This window comes from Rhea americana, unplaced genomic scaffold (assembly GCF_003343005.1).
Source record: "Rhea americana isolate MKP2758 unplaced genomic scaffold, rheAme1 scaffold_124, whole genome shotgun sequence".
Lineage (NCBI taxonomy): Eukaryota > Metazoa > Chordata > Aves > Rheiformes > Rheidae > Rhea > Rhea americana.
In genome coordinates this window covers 1,585,856-1,606,091 of record NW_028185306.1, presented here as the reverse complement: position 1 = coordinate 1,606,091, position 20,236 = coordinate 1,585,856, and the positions used below count along the sequence as shown (strand labels likewise).

Here is a 20,236-nt window from a genome sequence, read left to right as displayed (position 1 = left end):
CCTTTAAAATTAATTGCAATTCTCTGATCGTCATCCATTCTTCTGGGTAAGAAAAGTACATAACACAATGTAGTATATATGGTAAGAGTTCAGAATTAATCTTCCTTTAATTATATTCAAGTTTTGAGGTAAGGAACAGCAAGTTCAATTCTCTTGGGAAGTGGCAAATAAGACTGTAAATTTAAAGCAGGGGCCATTAAAAACATGCATTATAAACAAATGAAATAAGATTTAAACTCAAGAATGATTATTTGTGAATATAGAGAACTCCTGATCTATCTTCAGCATAAATTTGAAGTTAATTTCAAATCCAGTGTTTGGTTTTACCTATTTTTAACTGAAATGTCAAAGCAATTCCAGTTCTGGTATTTATTTAAAACAYGCTTTAGCAGGGTAGTCTCAACAACATATAAATACTGTAACTAGTTTGCATTAACTTCCTGGGGAGACAGCATGATTTCCCATCTGCTTTGTGATAATTACTAATCAACATAGTGCTGGAATGTCTGTAGTCTTTACAGACTGCAGCAGTGGTTAGTACAAAATTCAGTACATCTCAYGGTTTCTTCTCTGTTTTCTGGTTACTACTTATATAGAGATGAAACTGTGGCCTCATCTAATCTTCTTTATCTGCATACAGAGAGAATACAGAACACAGAGTGTGCTGCGCAAGTCCTGACATCTGTGAGCAGTGAGGGCAGGGAACAGTGAACTGAATGAAGCCAGCATCAAGGTTGGTCTCCTGTAACTGTACCCTCTGGAGTCTCTAAGGGCAATCAACACAGCCCTGAACTCAGTTGACTTTCTTTGGCTTCTCTTAAGCAGGATCACTAGCTGTAAGTGTTACAGGTGATGCTGTGATACTGCAAAGGCATCAACACAAATGCAAGCAGTGTAAGGCTCTTGGGGATGCTCACACTGGGCAGTTGAGTCTCACATTCTCTGCAATCCCATCTCTAAAATTGTACAAAAAAAAAAAAAAAAAAAAAAAAAGGAAAGGAAAGTGTCATAAGAAAATTCTAATGTTCTAATGTAGGTATCTCCTACGGCTTTTCTTGTGGGAATATATGATGAAATACCACACTAAAGGAAATTGTCTTAATAACTCACCACCATACTGACTTCAACCTGTGAAAAAGACCTTATAATGAAAGCTTGAAATTACCATTTTTAGGGTAATTTTTTATGTTCATGGGATTTTGTGCACTAACTGTAGCAGTAATGAGCACTCCATGGAATACAAGTCAATCAGCAAACTAATTTTAAGGGGWGGTCATTTAGACTTTAACAGTAATGAAAAAAATTGTATAGAAGCTGAAGTGCAGCATACTGACTTATCTGTCGTGTTCCTAGAATACTAAAATATCTAGAAACAAGAAGCTAGATTTTGCTTACAATTACAGTGCTGTAAAATCAGGGTAATTCAATTGATGTCCAGAACAATAGAGTGTATTCTTTTCTAAATGCTATCTGGGTATAGTAAACACACTGGCATTAGAAAGAACACAGAGGTCTGAAGATTGTAAGGTCCTGYCTACAGAAATCGTGGGAAAAGCTTTTTTTTCATCAGCTGATTTATTTCAAAATATACATCTTTGTCTTTGGTACCATTGCTTTATCTATTAGTCACCTGGTTACCTTCAGAAAGTCTAATGTTTATCCTTTTAAAAGACTTTTATTTAGTGCTAGAGATTCTTATGTCTGGAGCACAATGCCGTGATACTCAATGACTAGAGTAGGAATTAAAAGCGAAGCTGTATTCTGCATTTGGCATTTAGCCACCTGATGGTGGTGCAAGCTCAGTGCCTCAGCACAACAGCTTATGAGCACCTCTGCAGCTCAGAAGAAATAAGTAATTTCTCAGTAATACTTTATTCAGAGTATGAATTTTCTATTGTTTTCTCCTTTTCCAGTGGAAATTTGTCGTTGGTTTGTAATGAATTTTTCAGTGAGAAGAGTTTTTTATCTCTGTGTGTATGTATGGATAAGTTCATTTTCTATCACACAGACTTGAGCTTTTAAAAGGATTTTTTTCTCTCTTCTCTTATGTTTCCAAACTAAATATAATCATTAATACCTCTGCCTCCTCCTTCTATCCTGGTCCTCCCTCCTTCCTTTTTAATAAGGCAAGTTTCACTGTCTGATTCTGATTGCTAGAAACAGTGTTTTCCTGAAGCTGATTATTCTGTAACTTCCAGCTTTACCAAACACATTTACAAACATCATTTCCACTTTTYATAGGACTCGTTTTACCTACTATGTGTTTTGGGTGTCTGTCAATTTACACAGGCAATGTCAGCTGACATTTGCTCTCCTAAAAATTCCCAAATCTTCACAGTAATTACAAGAAGGTTTGTGTCCTGCTTCTTGCACTTGTATCGGCAATGGAAGGGAAGAAACCTGGGCTGTCATATGGGTAAAGATATAGAGCTGTGACAGACTCACAGAAATACTAGGTTAAAAGCTTRCTTGGTGTGATGACTACCAGAGATCAGACAAGCTTCTTTTGTGTGCCATGGTTAGCCTGTAGTAAAGTTTTGCGTTACTCAGAGAATGGCAGTCTGCACGAGCTACTTACTCTTAATGCACTGCTCTGCTGCAAACAATATCGGTGAAAGTGTCAGTAATATATTAAATGTGGAGCAGCATATTTTAATATTACTGTAATTTCATTAACTAGAATTTGTCATATTTAATCAGTCTAGCTATCTAGCCTAGTGCTTCAGAAGAAGACAAATTTTAACTCTCTTTTTCAGCCATCCAATAAAAAGCCCCATAATATGCCTAGACAAATTCAATTTTGTATAGGAAATGAGGTGAATGACTTCCTCACCCCCACAGAAAGCAATTTATATCCCAAACTATGAGACAGATAATCCTTATCATTAACATGATCTGCATAACTATAAATCTGTTCAGCAGACGTGACATTTTCCAATCCCTTTGAAAAATTCTACCATATCATCTTCTCTACACCAAGTATGTCACTTGGTAAGGAGAACTGCATATTGTGACTTTGATGGAGACACATGCAATTGCTGAAAAACAGTCTGCAGATCTTTAGATTCCTGACAAGTATTTTGATTCAAATGTTGTTAGTCTTTCTTGTCTGATATTCACAGATGTTCCTGAGATGGTTGAACTCTCTTTCCTAAATGTGAACAGAATATTTGCTACTGAACAAGAGTATTTGTTAGCTGTTTTTTAATTTAWAAACATCAGTTGCCTTCTCAGATAGCAGAAAAATGACTTATGTGCCCATTTACACATCAACAGCATCAAATACTCAGAGTGGAAAGTCAGTGACCAAGCATTTCAGGTAGGACATTATACATGACACCAYAAAAAGGGTTGAGAAAGTGCAAAATCTCAAAAATGTCAAAAAAAAATTTGAGTGGTGCTATTCAAATCATGCCTATGTTTCCCATCATATTGTCAGGAAATGTAAATGACTGCTTTATATATATAGGGAGTAGCCTAAAATCAGTCAGGGAAAATGAGAATCCTAATTCCTGCAATCACTGCTTTTCACTTAGTGGGAAAAGAACAATATATCTGATAAATAATATTTATGTTACAACAAAAAATATTGGTCTTGTGGAGCCTAGTATATAATGCAATGTAATTACATAGAAGGCTACTCAGGTTGTGTGCAGGCTAAAGAACTCTATAGAATGCCTATTAGGGATTTAGGATTCCTAAGAGCTAATTTAAATATTTCTACTACTTTTTCTTTGTTTCATACTTAGTTGAACCTGACTGTCATGGARTACATTGCTAAATATGATAGCTTTTCTGGCTCCTCAGTGAAACATGGTTGAAGATTATAGCACTGTTCAAATTTACAGAATATCTAAGCATTGTTACCACTAGAAAATTACCTAATCTTGGATGGGTTTTAATGCATGAAAGCTATATGGTAAAATCACAAACTCTGTGTATGTGAAAAAAGAAAAGTAGTCTATGAACTGTACAAAATGTCTATTGAACAGCCAGACAGGGTCATAATCTAAATATTCCCCAGAGGGTCACAGTTGCAAAACCAGAAACTGGTTATTGTCAGGAAAAATAATTGGCTGTTTTCAGAACAAACTGCAAATTCAGAAGTTAAGTGCCTGAAGCTGCACTGTTAATATCTGTGGTGCACTTTGTATATCAAAGGTCTCTGAACAGGAAAGCTTTTTTTATATCACATACACTAAACTAAAAATGCTCAGCACAATGAGATAATTAAGAATAAACATTGCATTTCACAGGCACTTTATTTGCTTTTGTTGATCTAAATAATTATTCAGTATTCTAATACAATGTTGCGAATACTAAAGTTTACTTTTAAAAGTGGAAAGTTAAATTTGCAGCTTTTAGTCATAATCAGAGGATGTATTGAAGCACACAGTACCTGGTCGATGCTAAAGATATTGCTTCATGTTTGAGGAGTACAAGATTCTAAATATTAGAAATAAAAATGAGCAATATGAGGAACCCTGAAGTCATCACATACTCATTAATAATTTAATCCAGCAATGGTGCCAGATTTTTATGATAAGATGAGGACTGGASACATTACTGTCATTTTTCTTTCTGTGAACTTCACATACAGTTACACCAGCGTAAAACCCAACAAAGCTCAAGTAAAATGAAGGAAAAATGAAAACAGTTTCTTTCTATCACGGATTTTTTTGATTTAAAAACAATCTTCTGAAGTAGACACAGTTAAATCAAAGCTTGGTTGTTTTTAGAACACGTGAGGAGTAACCTCTTTGTTTTGCAGGTTATATCTGTCATGACAGACGAGCTCTTACACACACACGCACACAYATTCCTGGAGACACTTCTTGAGCTGGTAGAAAGAATTTATCTAAAAATCCACCAGGAATCTGGATTCATGTCTCTACATGACATCTTCAACATCTAGGTGCAATAGATGTCACAGGGATGTTTTAAACAGGCAGTTAGACRTCAGCATTTAAAACAATTCCAAGGACTTAAAATGACTCCTGACATCTGGAGTGAGGAATTCCTTGTATTCTTAACACATTTTTTTCCTCCTTTTTCCTCACTTTTACCTGTTAAGGGCCCCTTCACATTTCCCACCCATCTTTAGGACCCCCTACTTAACTGAAAAGTATATTGTCACATCTTACTGTGATATCTGACTAACACCAAGGCAAAATGATGTGTGTCTCGCAGCTAATTCAGRAAGATGATTGTTTTTATTCTAAAAAAGTGGGCTACTGGTGGTATTTTAGGATAGTCAAAATTTTTCTCCTCTTGTTAGTAGAAATGTTTAAAGCTCTTATTTCTATGTGGCTAATTTTAATTGTAGAAGAAACCTTCAATTAAAAAGTGCATTTTCACTCATAATTTGGGAACTYCTAACTCTTCACAGAGGAACCTAAAGATAGAGGCTAGTGAAATTCCAATGTTATAGCAAGTCCTGGCAATTCCCCTGAAAGGTTCTAATAGGTTGGATAGCGACGGAAGAGGAACTGAACCATGGTGAAGAGCTGCCTGAATCGCTGCTCGCTCTCTCCGCTGTGTGTGAGTGTTTGGGTAAGTTCATGTGTCCTTTGATGTGTTTCATCTCTGAGCCATGAAGGTTTCGGTGATTCTGGAAACAGGGAATTGGAGAAGATACTGAAGCTTCCTGCCACCATCCTGAACTAAAGACTGGATAATCTTTACATAAGCATCCACGATCCTTTTTTWAAATGGTCTAAAATAAGAGTAGAGCTAGTTTTGAATAACTGAATTTGAGAGACACTTTTAGAAAAATAGGAATTTCAAAGTTAAAGTGAACATGCAATCCTCCATTTATTTCTGTGTGCTATTCTAAGTACAATGAAGTTAGTTACGGAGCAAGTCACACCCTTTTCTCTGATTTTTCTTTGCTCTGTCTGACTTTGTATCAACTTTGTTGTTAATGTAAGAAMAATTCTTGATTTATACTTCAGGAAATAATGCCACACTTAAAAAATAAGAAAAAAAATATAAACATGCACCTAAAAAGGTATGCAGAGCAAAGGCCAAAGCTGTTTGTCTAGCAAGTGTAGAATTCCCTTTTATGAGGAATCCTGATTCCACTGTAAGATTATTATTACTTTTTTTTCATAAGATGGCTACTAGTATGCGTGACTGCATACACCATTTCTATTAGATCTGGCTTCTGGAAACAGTCTCCCTGGGAGTGACTCCTGGAAACAAGACTCTTGTAGAAGCTCCCTGAGGTGCCTCCTAGACACTGTAGTAACAACAGTAACAATAATAGGAGCAGATGGAAAACTACAGTGATGGGCTCTCAGATGACCAATACTTTTTGTCAGCAGTTTCATGCTGAACGTAAGATTTCAGGGACATGAAATCTTGATTCTAGCCATATGCTGCCTGCCTAGATTTTTTTAACCTGGCCAGTTAACTACTAGACACTCTGGCTGAACATTGAAACTCTCTTGAGGTAATAAAGCCCAGATAGACTCCACTGGCATAATAATAATGGTTTAACAGAGTTAAGAGAAAGCTTCATTTTTTTTGCCTTGATTCTTATTCTACTTTCTTTCTGGGAACATAGACCACAGTGACTGACTGAGTCATCTATTCTCAAAGTAAGCATTTAAAGATATAAACTTAGGAAAGGGGGCAAGAACGGGAGAAAGCAGGCTAGCAGCCATGTAGATAAAGCCAGGTATTTCCCCAGTCTCTCAGAACTATTTGACCTCATACTTCTAGACAGGAGAAATCAGCTCCTGAAAATTTTCCTTGTGTTCTGTATTGTCAGCTGTGGCCTCTGGGTATCTTGTGTTATTACACTATATTAATATAGTTTGGCTTCTTAGCCTGGATAGTGCCCACATACATGACACACTTAAGATAGCTTTACTAATCGAGATTCAGTTAGAAGCTTAGAGCTCAGGCTTCTTTAGTTACATCAAGAATAGATCAGTAGAGACTTGCGGAAAGTCTGGTCAGGAAGCTGGCCATAACTCTTTAATTTAAGATCTAGTACCTATGTAAGTTACTTAACAGTATGCTTAAAACTGAACATTGCAAAATGTATTTCACATTCCACCTGACTGTTATCGTCTATGTCAACATAGGCAAACGCCTGTAATGAATTGGGTAATGGGATTTCATACGAACTTTTTTTCTAGACTTTTAAAATCAAATCCAAGGAAAAGAAAATTCCTTGTTATCCATTCCCCGTCTAGCAGGCAAGCAAGTTAAAGATCAAGTATCACCAGCTGCCTCAATTTATGGTTACTAATATAACAATATAACTAATATAACAATATAACTCCATGAGAGTGGAGTTCTTATTATCCTCTTAGCTAGAGTATGTGGACAATGTTCTTGTCTTTCGATTACAGCTGAAAACCTAGAGTAAGGATTTATTTCAATGAGTTCATCATTATACTCCCAGTTAGCATGTCTGCATGGACTTATTTAGCCAGTATTTTAATTATCTTGGATATGATGGAAGGATTTTATATACTCTGTCAAAAGACAAAAGCTTCTGATTTGACTAGATAACCTGTTTAGCCTGAAATCAGCTTCCTCCTGGCTAAAGATTTCATATCTGACTGACTCTGGGGGTTCACGAGAAATATGTGTGATCACTCAGAACAGATTCAGAATTTTGATAGTCTTCAGCTAAGGGTCACAAGAATGAAAGATAAATGCAAAGAATATATTTTTCATGAGGATAATTGGACAGTGGAACAGTGCCAAGAAAGTGGTGTTTCTAGAGCCAACATTAAAAAAAATTTAAACAAAATGCTAGCAAAATGCTTGAATTTCAGGGAATTCTTTTCAAAGCCCTCATCTCATTGAGTTAACGTTGCTAGTGTGACATTCTGACTGACTTCTGTATTTTTTTTTCACCTATTTGTTTGGATTTCATGCTGATGTAACCAGTTCTAATGATGGCCTGTTCTGCATGGATAAAGAGATCTGCACTCAGAACTAGTGGAGTTAACGAAACAGCTTGCCTTTATATATCACCCTTGAACTGAGCTAACTCTGATAGAGCTGCTAAAGGAAAATGAGGAATAGGGAAGAAGATTGTGTCCTGCACTGTTAAAAGAGGCAACTGAATGGAGCTCATTGTCCCTCAGTTGTTAGCAGGAGACCAACTCACCGACCCAGATGAAAGCTTTGTTTGGAAGCGGCAGCCAAGACTACTGCTTATTTCAAGTAGTTACAAAGAGAATTTCTTGGCTGACTGTCAAGCATCTATGGCAACTGCCTAAAGCTGCACCTGCACCTGTGCAAGGAATATAATCCATTATTTCAAAAGGCCTGCAATGAATTTCTTTTGGGCAAGAGCAGAGGTAAGCTGCTATGTAGTGTATGTAGTGTAGTTCTGTTAATTTTTGCAGGAGACCTCAGATAGTATTGCAATCTCTTCTGGAAACTAGAGAGCAAGCTGGCTCCTCAGGCAGCCTTGCACCACACAGGCCCTTTAAAATCATGTTATGGCAGAGCCCAATATAGTAGCTAAGAGAAATTTTTGTTGACACAAGCAAGAAATGTAGAAATACACAGAGCTGGAGTGAAAAGTCTTACTTGGAGCTGGAAAAGAAGTGATACTAACTGCAGATGCAGAACAGAGAGCTGTGTTGGTTTTGTTTAACCCCTGATAAAACTCCTGCAGGAAGAGTTACCACGGCAACAAGGTCCGAATCAGGCTAGCGTGAACTCAAGGCTGAGATAACACAATCCCATTTTTAGCACTCCAAAAGGGAGAAAATTGCTCATGGTCACACTAAAGATGGAAACAACACAATCCCAATCTGTGTAATATGTTAGTAGGTCAATGGCTGAAAGTAAAAAATGCTAGTAGGAAGACTATTTTATAAGGAAAAAAAAATCCCATCAGTAAGATTTTGATTATAGTGATAAAAATGGAACTTCTATAGCATATCAGAAACAAAATAACTAGAAATCCATAAAAATTTAGTGAGATGTAAAATATCACTACCTACAAGTAAGAATGATGGGTGTCTTTAGTCCTTTGAAATAGTAATTCTGACACCAAAATACAACTGTTAAAAGCCATCATACGACAATTTTAAAAATMTGAGTAAAAGAATACTGTGACCAGAAATGCCTTTGTCAATTAGGTGCTCAGGAAGCAGGTTTGATTCTTGTGAAGTTAGCTCTGCAGGATCATCCCCAGATATTTGTCTATTATATTGTATCAAAATATGAGGTAGCTCGCTTCTGTGTGTAATGTTGAAATCAATGGAACAGTACAACCCAGTAGTAACCACTGGTAGTCTACAACCTCATACAGGACATGAGATGTGCCACAGAAAAGTGACATAGAAGGAATTCAAACCTACCAGGTGTTTGCTGCAGCTACGGCAATATACAGAGAACGGGCACCAGAGAGGGGCAGTAAACCAGTGGGCTAAAATTTTACATTAATCCTTGGCTACCCTCACTCCTCATGATTGCATCTTCTCCTCAGAGGGACTAGCAATGTACCTCACTCCTGTCTAACTCAAAGGTTACCAGATGCTATACAATGACTACCAGGATGAAGGAGATGTCAGTCTTGTTTTTTCTTCATCAGTGGTTAAGTCTTTTGCAAAGACAAAACTGGGAAATTAGATTCTTTCGAAAGTAATGCAAATAAATGTCACCAAGAGGCTGTTCAATGTAATTTGGTGGGCAAGAAGTGTAAAAGCCGTGGCRGGGTGGGGAGTGCGGATTGGCACCATATTGACACCTGAGCAGCCTACTTGTAATTCTGCAGCAGGCACAGCACAGAAGATCACTTCCATCTTGTCTAGGTGGCAGCATATGTTTTCTCATAAGGAATGTGAAGGTTATTCAGGCAAGGCACCTCTGTCAACAGATTCTTTGTGAAGAGCAGATTGAATATTTCATGGGGACATTTTCCTGACAGATTTGTTGTCACTCTTGGCTTCCTGCCCTAAAGATGCTTCTTTGATCGAATGGCAATGTCATTGTTCTGAGTAGCCATGCTCTGAATTAAAGCTTTCCTTCATCCACCATTATACCTGCTGTACCTTTAAAATTGTTCTCATTTATTATCAGCTATTCTGCGGCTCTGAAATTGGTATGATGTTGCACATAGGATCAGGGTTTAACTACACAATATGAAACACAGGCATACCAGAAACAGTAATTTGTCAGACAAAACATTTGGCCATAGAAGTAAAAAATTATTGAAGGAATATTCTTTTCCCCACATAAAAATGAAAAACTTGTGAGTGTCAGTTTAGCTGTCTTCATGATTATTGCTGTCTGACCACAGCTACTATCTATGGTCCCTGATATTTAGGAGCACTGAACACTGGTGACATGATTTAATATTTCACTGAAGTTTCCATTTCATTTCTATTCCCCAAAGCCTCTAAGGCGAATGTAAGCACAGAAAATGTTACCTGAACTCTTGCCAGGACAACCACTTATACACTGCCAAAGGAATCAAAATCCAGCTACGGTGAATGTACTGTGTCCTGAAAACAAAATATTTTAATTCCAGGAGAAACACTACCTAGCATCAAGTTCAAAAGTTCAACAAAGCATTTTGAAACTAACATTGCTAATAAATAATCAAGTTTCTCCAAATGTTTTAAAATATTGTTTTCAGGAAATGGTTATTGTTTAAGAGATAATAAGCATACATATATGTATATATTTATATATATATATCAAAGACAACAAAGTAGATGAATGTGTGAAGAGCTCTACAMTGATAGTTGTGAAGTTATGAGAAGGTGAATCTGATTTCTCCAGTCATTTATAGCTGTGTAGGGAAAAATGCACAGAAYGTTTTTGCTGCTCAGCAGGATTCTCAAGAGCTGCTACTATAACAGCCAACATGGGACCYTAATGTACCCAATATTACCAAGTGAAATGCCAATGAATAATGTAGCAGTACTGTCTAATGTAAGAAATGAAGTTAATTACCTTTCTCTATTTCACTTTGAAAGGACAATTTCCGTCTTCGWAGTTTGCAGTTATCTCCATCCGAATCATTAGTAGTTTGTGATCTTATTACGAGGTCAGACTTGATTAATGAAATATGAAACATAATGACAGATTAGTCCCATCTAAAGAGAGCAGGCTTTCAATAGGTGATTGACTGTTAATCATGTTCAAGCTTTATATTTAGGCAATGTTATACAAGTTTGCATCAACCTCCCCTCCCCTTAACTAATAGTATTGCTCAGTGCTAACATTAAAAAGATCATGCAGATTGAGTATATCTGGCAATGTCACCACCTGATGGTGAAAGAAAAGTATCCAGATAGATAAGCTTACATACAGACATATGTTATCAGCCTCCAGAAATTTGCACAGATGTGGGTTAAGTAAGCTTAGAGAAATTAAATGAAAAAAAAAGCTAAATAACCTCTCACAGAGAATGTGTATTATTGCAGGCAGTAATATGGTAAMTGATTGTAATTAGATTTGATGTTTAATTACATGGTAATGATTATAAAGGTTACATTTTACAATAATAACTATAAGGTTGATAAACACCAGGCATTTTACCATCATTATTTTTATCTTTCTAGACCCTCCCTGTCTGATTCAGTTCATTCAGATAGTATTTCCATAGCTAAACACAATGGTGTCTTTTTTATCCATTGTATTAGAAGACGGATGTGCTTTTTGTTGCCATAATAAATACGRGATGCATTTAACTCGTCTTTCTACTTATTTTAAGTAGTGAGAAATTCTGCAAATAAGCAGATAAAATGCCAGTTGTGCTCTTTGTGTACACACCCACTGCATTGGCTTCAGCCTTCTTCCCTTCCCTGTGCTACTTATCAATAAGCAGATTTTCATATAGGGGGAGGAAGGGCAGAGGAAAAGGAGTGGGAAATGTTTTTGTCTTTCTCTCTTCCCCTCCTTGTAATTCTGGGTGGGTAAGATGCTTCAGTAGTGGCCCATTGGTAGAATAACTGAAGAAGGAAAAAGCTACTTTACATAAATTAAGGAGGACAGGAGCAGATGTTTCAGGCAGATGCACCTATTATTCAGATAAAAAAATCTGGATCGGAGTGACGCTTCAAAGGCCAGAATGTGCTCAACACTTCTTTTTAGGGAAGATTTTGAGGATTACAATATCAGTAGAAGGCAAATGGAACTGCTAGTGAAAGCTGTGATTCTGCAAGTACAGAGGCATGGGTGAATCCGTCCTCCCTGTCTCTGTGAAGTCTAGTCATATTTTCTTACTGGTTGGTACAGCAGTAAGAAATAATAATGGAAAAATTTCTAATGGACATGAGCAAGGAGGGAAGTCTTTGTTTATTCTGCATCATGACACAAAAGATAGATGCTGTTTCACTTCTATTTTCTCTGATCTTTAGAAAAAATAATGATGAAATRTTGATGACAATGTAATTTCAGGGAATCATTGCTCAGGAGACCAAAGTCATCGATATGAATTTATCCTCAAAGATTTTCAAATATGTGGGCTTTCAGTTTTAGCTTAAATTTATCACTACAGTATAAATTCATCATAATGTATTTAATGTATAATTAATAATGATGACCTTTTCAATAAACACAAAAGAGTAAGTTTTAAAATAAAGAATAGAATGGTCTTTTATGGTCAGAACAATCTTACATGAAAAAAGGCTCAAGATAAAGAGAAATGAAATTTATGGTCAGTAGTTCTATTTTAATTTTTTAAACCAAGATCCACATGTGATTAGTAAAGAGGTTCCTACCATTTGCAGCCAAAAGCTTGTAATTCTTTGTCTCCTTGTTTCTCAGAAGGCCTCTGAGGCCAAATTATGTTAGTTCCTTCTCACTGAATCTCTGTACATTTTTCCTTCAAAGTATGGCATAACACCACAAAATGGCATTATCTCAGAAATAATGAAATATAAACTACCCATTCTGTGAGTGATGTAGTCCAGGTTTAGTGGCCAGTGCTAGTGTACCCTGCAACTTTCTAGAGACAGAACCCCATTAGCTGGGCAATAGTTTTTCCTCCCCCCTGTGTCCAGCAATCTTCTGGCCAGCTTCCCCTTGCTTTCCCAACTCAGACTGAGCCCAGCAATCTGAGAAGCACTAGCAATGCTACAATTTTTTCACTTTCTTGGAGGCACATTCTGGGCAAAAGAGGACATTTATGGGAGTCACGGTGGGAAGAAGAAACCAAGAAATCCCTGCAAACTGGAAGAATGTGGAAAGTAAAGGGCTAACAGTGAGTAAACTTCGAAATGTCCCTTGCATGCTTTTAGTCTACTGGCACRTAGGATGCAGTCCAAGATAAGAGAATTAAAAATTTAGATTTGAAAGGCAATTAAATATTCTGTATTGTTAGAAACAGAATGGATCTGGATAATCTGATTGATGTTTATTTTATGATTGTACAAATATATTTAGTGTCAAAAGTTCCCCTTGCAGTGACCCACATTATAGTCCCACTTACTGAAAAAAAACGTATTTTCCATGGCTTAAACAAAACATTCAAAATCCCTCTGGCTGAAACTTTAATATTAATTAAATATAGAACCAAATCCTTTTAGATTAACATTATCTGAATCATTTCATTGACTTCTGCCGAGTTTAACTGACTTCAGTAGGAGCAATCAGGTGAGGTTATTTTTTTAAAATAGGATTTGGCCTCGGGCTTTTTCCTTTTAATTTTTCTAACCTTGGTTTTTCAATTACTGTTTTCAAGTTTTGTTACTTGCTGTAGATTCTGACTAGTATTAAGGAAAAAAAAMCCCACTTGTTGTATGTACCTTTGCGCTTTCATCTCTCAGATTGAAAGTTAATTCTAGATTGGTGAGGAAGAGATCAGAAAATTCAGGGTACATATCCAAAACTTCCAGCAGGTCTTCTCGTTGGATCTTATGCAAGTCACAGTATGTTAAAGCTCTCACATCTGCATTTGACTTTCCTGGTTTTGCATAAAGATGTACCATCTCTCCAAAAATGTCATTTTTCCCTGCAGAAAGAAAATTAGATGGAGATTATTATTTTAAATATGAGAAAGGCATTAAATTGAATGATGTATTTCTTCATTATAGTGACTCCGAATACTTGATTTTATATGACGTGATACAATTTGACTACCGGAGTATATATGTTGATGCAAATCAAAAGTAGTAGTATTAAAATCAATGAAATTGTATAGGCATAGAACTAGACTAAATGAAAGAAAAATTCAGCTTGGTCACAATTTTTCTTCAGTTCTGCCAAAACAACAGTTCTAGAGCAGTATCTTCAGTACTTTCTTATAAAAGTATTATTTTTGATTTAAGTCATATTCTTATGTTGACAAAGACGTAATTTCTGTATTTCAGTATAGACTTCAGTCTGCCCTGGAACTTTATTTTAAGAAATTTGTTTTGAAGATGCTTAACAAACATGGCTGGTTTTATTTTGATACTTTTACAAGTCTTCTGTCAGTGTTGACACAGTCACAGTACCTGTTTGCTAGAATTCTTATCAGTATTTGATTGCTTGTTTTCCCCAAATCTGCACCTAACCTTCAYAAATGCAGAGCAGCTGCAGCCACAGATGAGAGCAAACTATCCTTTAAACCATAGGCTGCAGGGTGTACCTGCAAAGTCGGGGGGTTGTGCCTGGGAAAGCACTGATGGCAAAGGCTAGTGGTCACAGCAACCAAGCAGCAATAGGCCAGTGAGGGAGGACACAGAGGCGATTTTGTCTTGTGGTTAAACATTTGTGGGTTTTATACTAGCTTATTGCAAATAGTTCTAGTTTCTCCATTTTTTTTAAAAGGAAGTTGTGAATTGGGTAAGCAAGCAGCCGAGAGGCACAAAAAATAATTCAAGAGCTGGAGGGATGAGGGATGAGTTATAGTGAGGGTCTTAAAGAGCACAGTCTGGCAGGAAGAAGGAAGATGAAGAGGTTAACTTGATAATATTGCATACATCCTTACAGAGAGGAAAAATTACTGGGCACTAAATGCATCTAGAATAGAATGAGGAATGCACGGCAAGAACCAAGGGAAGAAATTGAAGAAAGATAATTTCATACTGGAAATAAAGCACACATTTTTAACAATAAAAGTGATTAACTATGGAAATAAACTGCCAAGAAAAGTGATCACTTCTTCATCTCGTTATGTCTTCAGATCAAAACTCATTGCTTTTCTGAACATTTTGCTTTCATTAAACAAAATTCATTAGACACAACAGATAGTTAAAAGTATGAAATGTAGCAGGAGTCAGTTACATAACAGAGGTTAGCCAAGATAATCTAATAGTCCTTTTGACCTTAATGTTTACTAATGTCGGAGTCCCTATCCAAGGCATATAGCACCTTCTTTGTAAGATGACTACTCTGAGATATTTTTAAATGTTACATATATCTATATTTTTATATTGTAATTACTGAAAGAGGTGGTAGATTCAACTAGGCCAACAGCCATTATCTGTCCTAAGGATTCGACRCAGAATTACTTCTGTCAGGTCAGTAATAATCAGATGTTACTCATCAGCAGACGAGTTCAGGAAAACTGGGAGACAAAAAGGGGGACAATATTCCTCAGAACCCCTGACTTCTGTGATGAAGTTGAGTACCTATTCAAGGTGGAAACTGTCCTTGATACTTCTGTGGAACTGAACTCTTTTCCCCCAGAGAGAACAAAACATTGAGAGTTTTTATATCCATTTCCATGCACGTTTTTCAGTAAGAAGAAATAATTAAACATGTTCATCTAAGTATTGATAATCTTTGTTAGGATTCTATGTGGTATTACTGCAGGCTAATTTTTATTTGTATTATTTTCCATTCTTTTTTAACAGGTTCTTCACAATACTCATCATGGACTGGAGCCAGCCATGAGGCAGGCTCCTGCCTCATGGGTCATTCAACAGWTGTGGGCCCACATTGCAGTTCCCTTCAGTTGCAATCATGCATGACTGTCTCTGTCCTACCTTGGACCCCCCGCTCTGCAGGGAAGTGGGACTCCAACCTGTGGGTCTCAGGAGCTGTGGGTTGGCAGAGGCAGAGCCATCGTACTGCCACTACCTGGGGTTCTGCTGCTGAAGCAATGCAGTGCAAGAGGAGGCTGAGGATCTTAGGTGCATAACATGGAAAACTTGACCAGTCTGCATTTTCAATCCATGAAAAAAGTCATGAATTCATGAACCTGTCAAATTTTCTTGACTGTCAGTGCTACAGTCATTTACATGTGTTCGATGTAAGAGAAGAAATCCTTGATGGACCACACTGTTCACAATCACGGGAAGACATTCATACAGGTAAGTAAAAACTTTACAGTGTTATACTTGAATTCTCCCTACATTGCTTATGCCTAAAACTGGCCCAGTTGATGAGATATATGAGGTATGAGATGACAAATTATCTTGATAATGCTATCTCAACCTCGGGACGGATAACAGCAGACACACCTTTGCATTTCTTCTCACATATCTACCCTGCAAAGTACTAGCTGAATAATCAGTCACAAGTGGATTAATAGAAACATATTGCTACCAGTTCACGTGTTGCTTCATCTACTTTTCCAGCTGTAACTTCGCACAGTGGAAAACAAATAGAAAGGAGAAGATCTTAATGATGTTATAGTTGTATGTTTCAGTATAGCAAAATCCTTGCTCATCCGTTCAATCACTCTTTCAATTCTTATTGTCTGATATTAAATTGAAGTAACAAATCAGCAGTCTTACTTGTAATGGTTTTAGTTATTTTTCTTGTGAAATTGCAATAGCTAATAAATTCCTCATAGTTCTATATCACAAAATCACAGAATAGTTGAGGTTGGAAGGGACCTCTAGAGATCATCTAGTCCAACCCTCCTGTGCAAGCAGGGTCACCTAGAAAATGTTGCCCAGGATCAGGTCCAGATGGCTTTTGAATATCTCCAAGGATGGAGACTATTAGAAGCCATCAGTGGCTGGGGAGGAGCTCCTGGCTGGATAAATCATTGTTCTGAGCCACTTTTCATAGGATAATCATGAGGTTGGTAAGAAAACAAATGATCCCACCATGCAACACAAACAAGAACATGTTAACTAGAAATATAAGTTAAATAAGTGCTATTAAGTGTTATTAAACTTAAGTACCAATCTATATCAGCTTAATCTGTTATTCTCCTCCTTTTCTATGTGCCTAGTGGGCAGAAGCAGACACTTCTGAAAGCCTCCAGATGACAATCAGAATATCTAAATTATGTACATGTTTTCCTCCAGTTAGCATATATGGAGTCTATAAGTCTCAGTACCCTTATATGCTTTTCTAGTAATTCAAGAAAAAGCTGTACACAAATTTGGTTGATGTAACATATTCAAGACCAGAGTAATTTGAAAACGGCTTGCCTCAACATGCAGTTTACCACTTACCTAGGGATAAGCCTGCCTCACTGCTACTTCTATGTATTACATGTCTTGGGCTCTTTGATCCCCATGAATTCTTAGAGTATTGTAGACTTTGCTCTTGAACAAATTATTCAGCATCTTGATTTTAAATAACAATGACTAAAAGATTCATAGATCTTCTACCCCAGGAACATCAGTGGACATTTCTTTTCAGACCCCTGCCTCTTTTAACATGTGCTTTARTAATCTACTTACCAAGAATGGCTACAACAATGTCACTCTTAAGGATTTCAATGGAGCCCCTTGACACAAAGTAAAGAGCGGTGAGAACATCTCCACAGTGCACTAAAGTGTCTCCAGGAGGTGCRTGTGTTGTCTTAAATTTCATAGCCAAAGCTCGAAGGCAGCCTTTACTGGCTCCCCGGAAAGCTTTGCAATTCTGAAGCAAGTTTTGATTGAGGTGCAGACAAATGTCAGCTTGTAAGCATTCTGGAAACCCCTTCAGAACCTGGAAAGACAAACATAAAGATTTCATATGAATGCTGTAAAAGTTGCTTTAGATAATCTTTAATGTTTTCTTCCTGTCCAGAAAGGAGGAAGTGACRTACTAATTGAGGTGGTCCTAAGGACTATCACAGTATTTCAAACAAATGTGTGGCTTAATCTATAGTGCAAAGTTCACACGATGTGAATACTAATAGAGTTCAAATGTAGTGGTGAAAAAATTCAGGATTAAAATTTCTTTAATTGTAAAAAATGATATCAAGGTATATGAATGAATATACTGCAGTAAAATAACAAATAAGACAGTTAATAAAGGGAGAGTCTTCACTGGATCTCACCTGTTTGGACTAATAATTTGCATTAACTATAAAAAGGTATTATRCTTAATATAAGATGGCTTTTTCCTGAAATAACTATGACATTTGTAAAATGAGAGCTATCTGAAATATTTTTCAGTTAGAGGGCATTTTAATGTTAAATATAGTCTGTTTGCAAGAGTATGACTTAGGTTTTTATGAGAAAAAACAACATGTGCCACTGAAACAATAATGCAAATTTACAGGAGTAGATGATAASTTCAAGAAACCACAGGGCCAGTTCCTATGGTCCTTGCTCATCCGTTCCTCAGAATARCAGGAGTTTGCCTGAAGCAGAACCACAGGATTCCTTGGGGTTACCATGGCAACATGTTAATTTTGTTTAGAAGGAAAAAAAGTAAGCTACTTACAACTTGGTCATTAGGTATGCGCTTTTGTAGATTGTTTAGCATTGCATTGCCTCTACTTCTTTTAGAATCAATAAAAATTTTTCCTGGTGACTTCAAAGGGAGTCCACCTCATGACTATATGCATTGTGTTCAGGAATGGGGCTGACGTTAATATGCACCTTCAGTTAAATCCTAATATCTCCTGTTATGAAGTTAATGGGTCATATGCTTTCCCTGGAGGTGTAAGGTGGCAGGCTACATGCATTGCATATTTCTAAGGATACAACATGAACTGATAGTACTAGTTGTATGAAAGCATGTGTCTTTTTGTTATTAAAGCAGTCTATTGATTCATTCTTACTTAAATTACATACTACTTTTCTACAAAAATATAAGCCTATAYGGTATAAATACATACATAATTGTATAAAATACATTCACTTCTTGCTGGATTCATTCTTACTTCAGCACAATAAAGGTCTGTGCACTCACTCTTATTGCATAAAGATACTTATTACTGGTATCCCTTGCTAATGAAGAAGAATACATTTCTAATAAGAGGCTTTTGTGCACACAAGCCAAGCTGTGATTTACAAATAGAATATTAGTACCTTTAACTGTATTTGGAATGTTTCTGATTGCTAATGGAAATCAGTACTGTGAAATAACAAACAGAATGTTATAACACAAATTTATACAAAAATTTTGCAACTTAAAGGACACTATCACATGGAATTTATACATCCTCAAAAAAGCCAGCATTCAACAACAAGCAAAAGAAAACATGAAAAATGAAAAGCTTGTATGGTACCCCTCTGTTCTCATTATCTATCACATTACCAGAAATGGCTTAGTATATAATTACTCTATTTATTTTAATTCAGTTATGTTGAAATAAAAGTATTGTGGGTTGTAGCAATTTATTTGCTGAACGATAGTGAGAAACTAATATCTAAATATGTCTGGTCAATGGCACATTTGGAAAAAAGTTGCAGATGTTTATTTTGAAAATTTTCTCTTGTCATGTGAGTAAAAAAGACCTATTTTGAATTATGTAATTCTTTTGTTATACTTCTATTTGAATAAAATTTAGMAGACCTCCATTTTTATAGGATGCAAAATGTGAAACATATTTTAAATTCAGAGGTAATGGAAAATACAGGACAATGTATTTGAATTGTTAGAATCTCAGGAGTACAGCCTCAGGATAAAGCAGATTCAGTTTTTCACATCAGCTTCTATTTATCTTATTTTTCAAGGGATTGTACTTTACCATTAAGCAAAAACCATGCAGACCATGTTTGTTGGTTTATATTTCTGAAGATACTTTGTTTTTTTTTAAAGAAACAGTTATTTTGATAATTAATTTAGACTTAATATGAAATTGTTCTATTATTGTTTTATTATCTATTTTGTATCTATTATTGTATTAGTTAATAGTTATTTATATGTCAATAGCATCTGAAATAYAGTAGCTTCTGTTTAAGAACCTATGATGAAAAAATCCCTGCCCCATGGAGCTTACATTCTAAAATAGTTGTTATATGCCATAGAGGAAGAATATTTACTCTTTAACATTGCAATTGTCAAATGTCTAGAAGGAAGACGCATGCCCAAATACTATTGATTTCCAACAGCGATTTGGAGATTACTCTGCTAACACAGGTTTGGAAATCCAGTAAAAAAGCTGATTTGAAGACAAATTAGTTTAAACACTTCT

At 36.3% G+C, this 20,236-nt stretch overlaps 1 protein-coding gene across 4 annotated transcripts in view; it reads right to left on the bottom strand.

The window, feature by feature from the left end:
* The window catches only part of KCNH7 (potassium voltage-gated channel subfamily H member 7), a 231,075-nt gene that overhangs the window by 11,271 nt on the left and 199,568 nt on the right, over nucleotides 1-20,236 (bottom strand). For all 4 annotated transcript variants that reach the window (XM_085325831.1, XM_085325829.1, XM_085325830.1 and 1 more), the window contains 3 exons: nucleotides 17,562-17,814; nucleotides 13,740-13,945; nucleotides 10,942-11,041 (listed from right to left, as the gene is read on the bottom strand). In XM_085325831.1, the coding sequence (XP_085181957.1) occupies nucleotides 10,942-11,041; nucleotides 13,740-13,945; nucleotides 17,562-17,814 (559 nt within the window). The remainder of the gene's footprint in view (nucleotides 1-10,941; nucleotides 11,042-13,739; nucleotides 13,946-17,561; nucleotides 17,815-20,236) is intronic.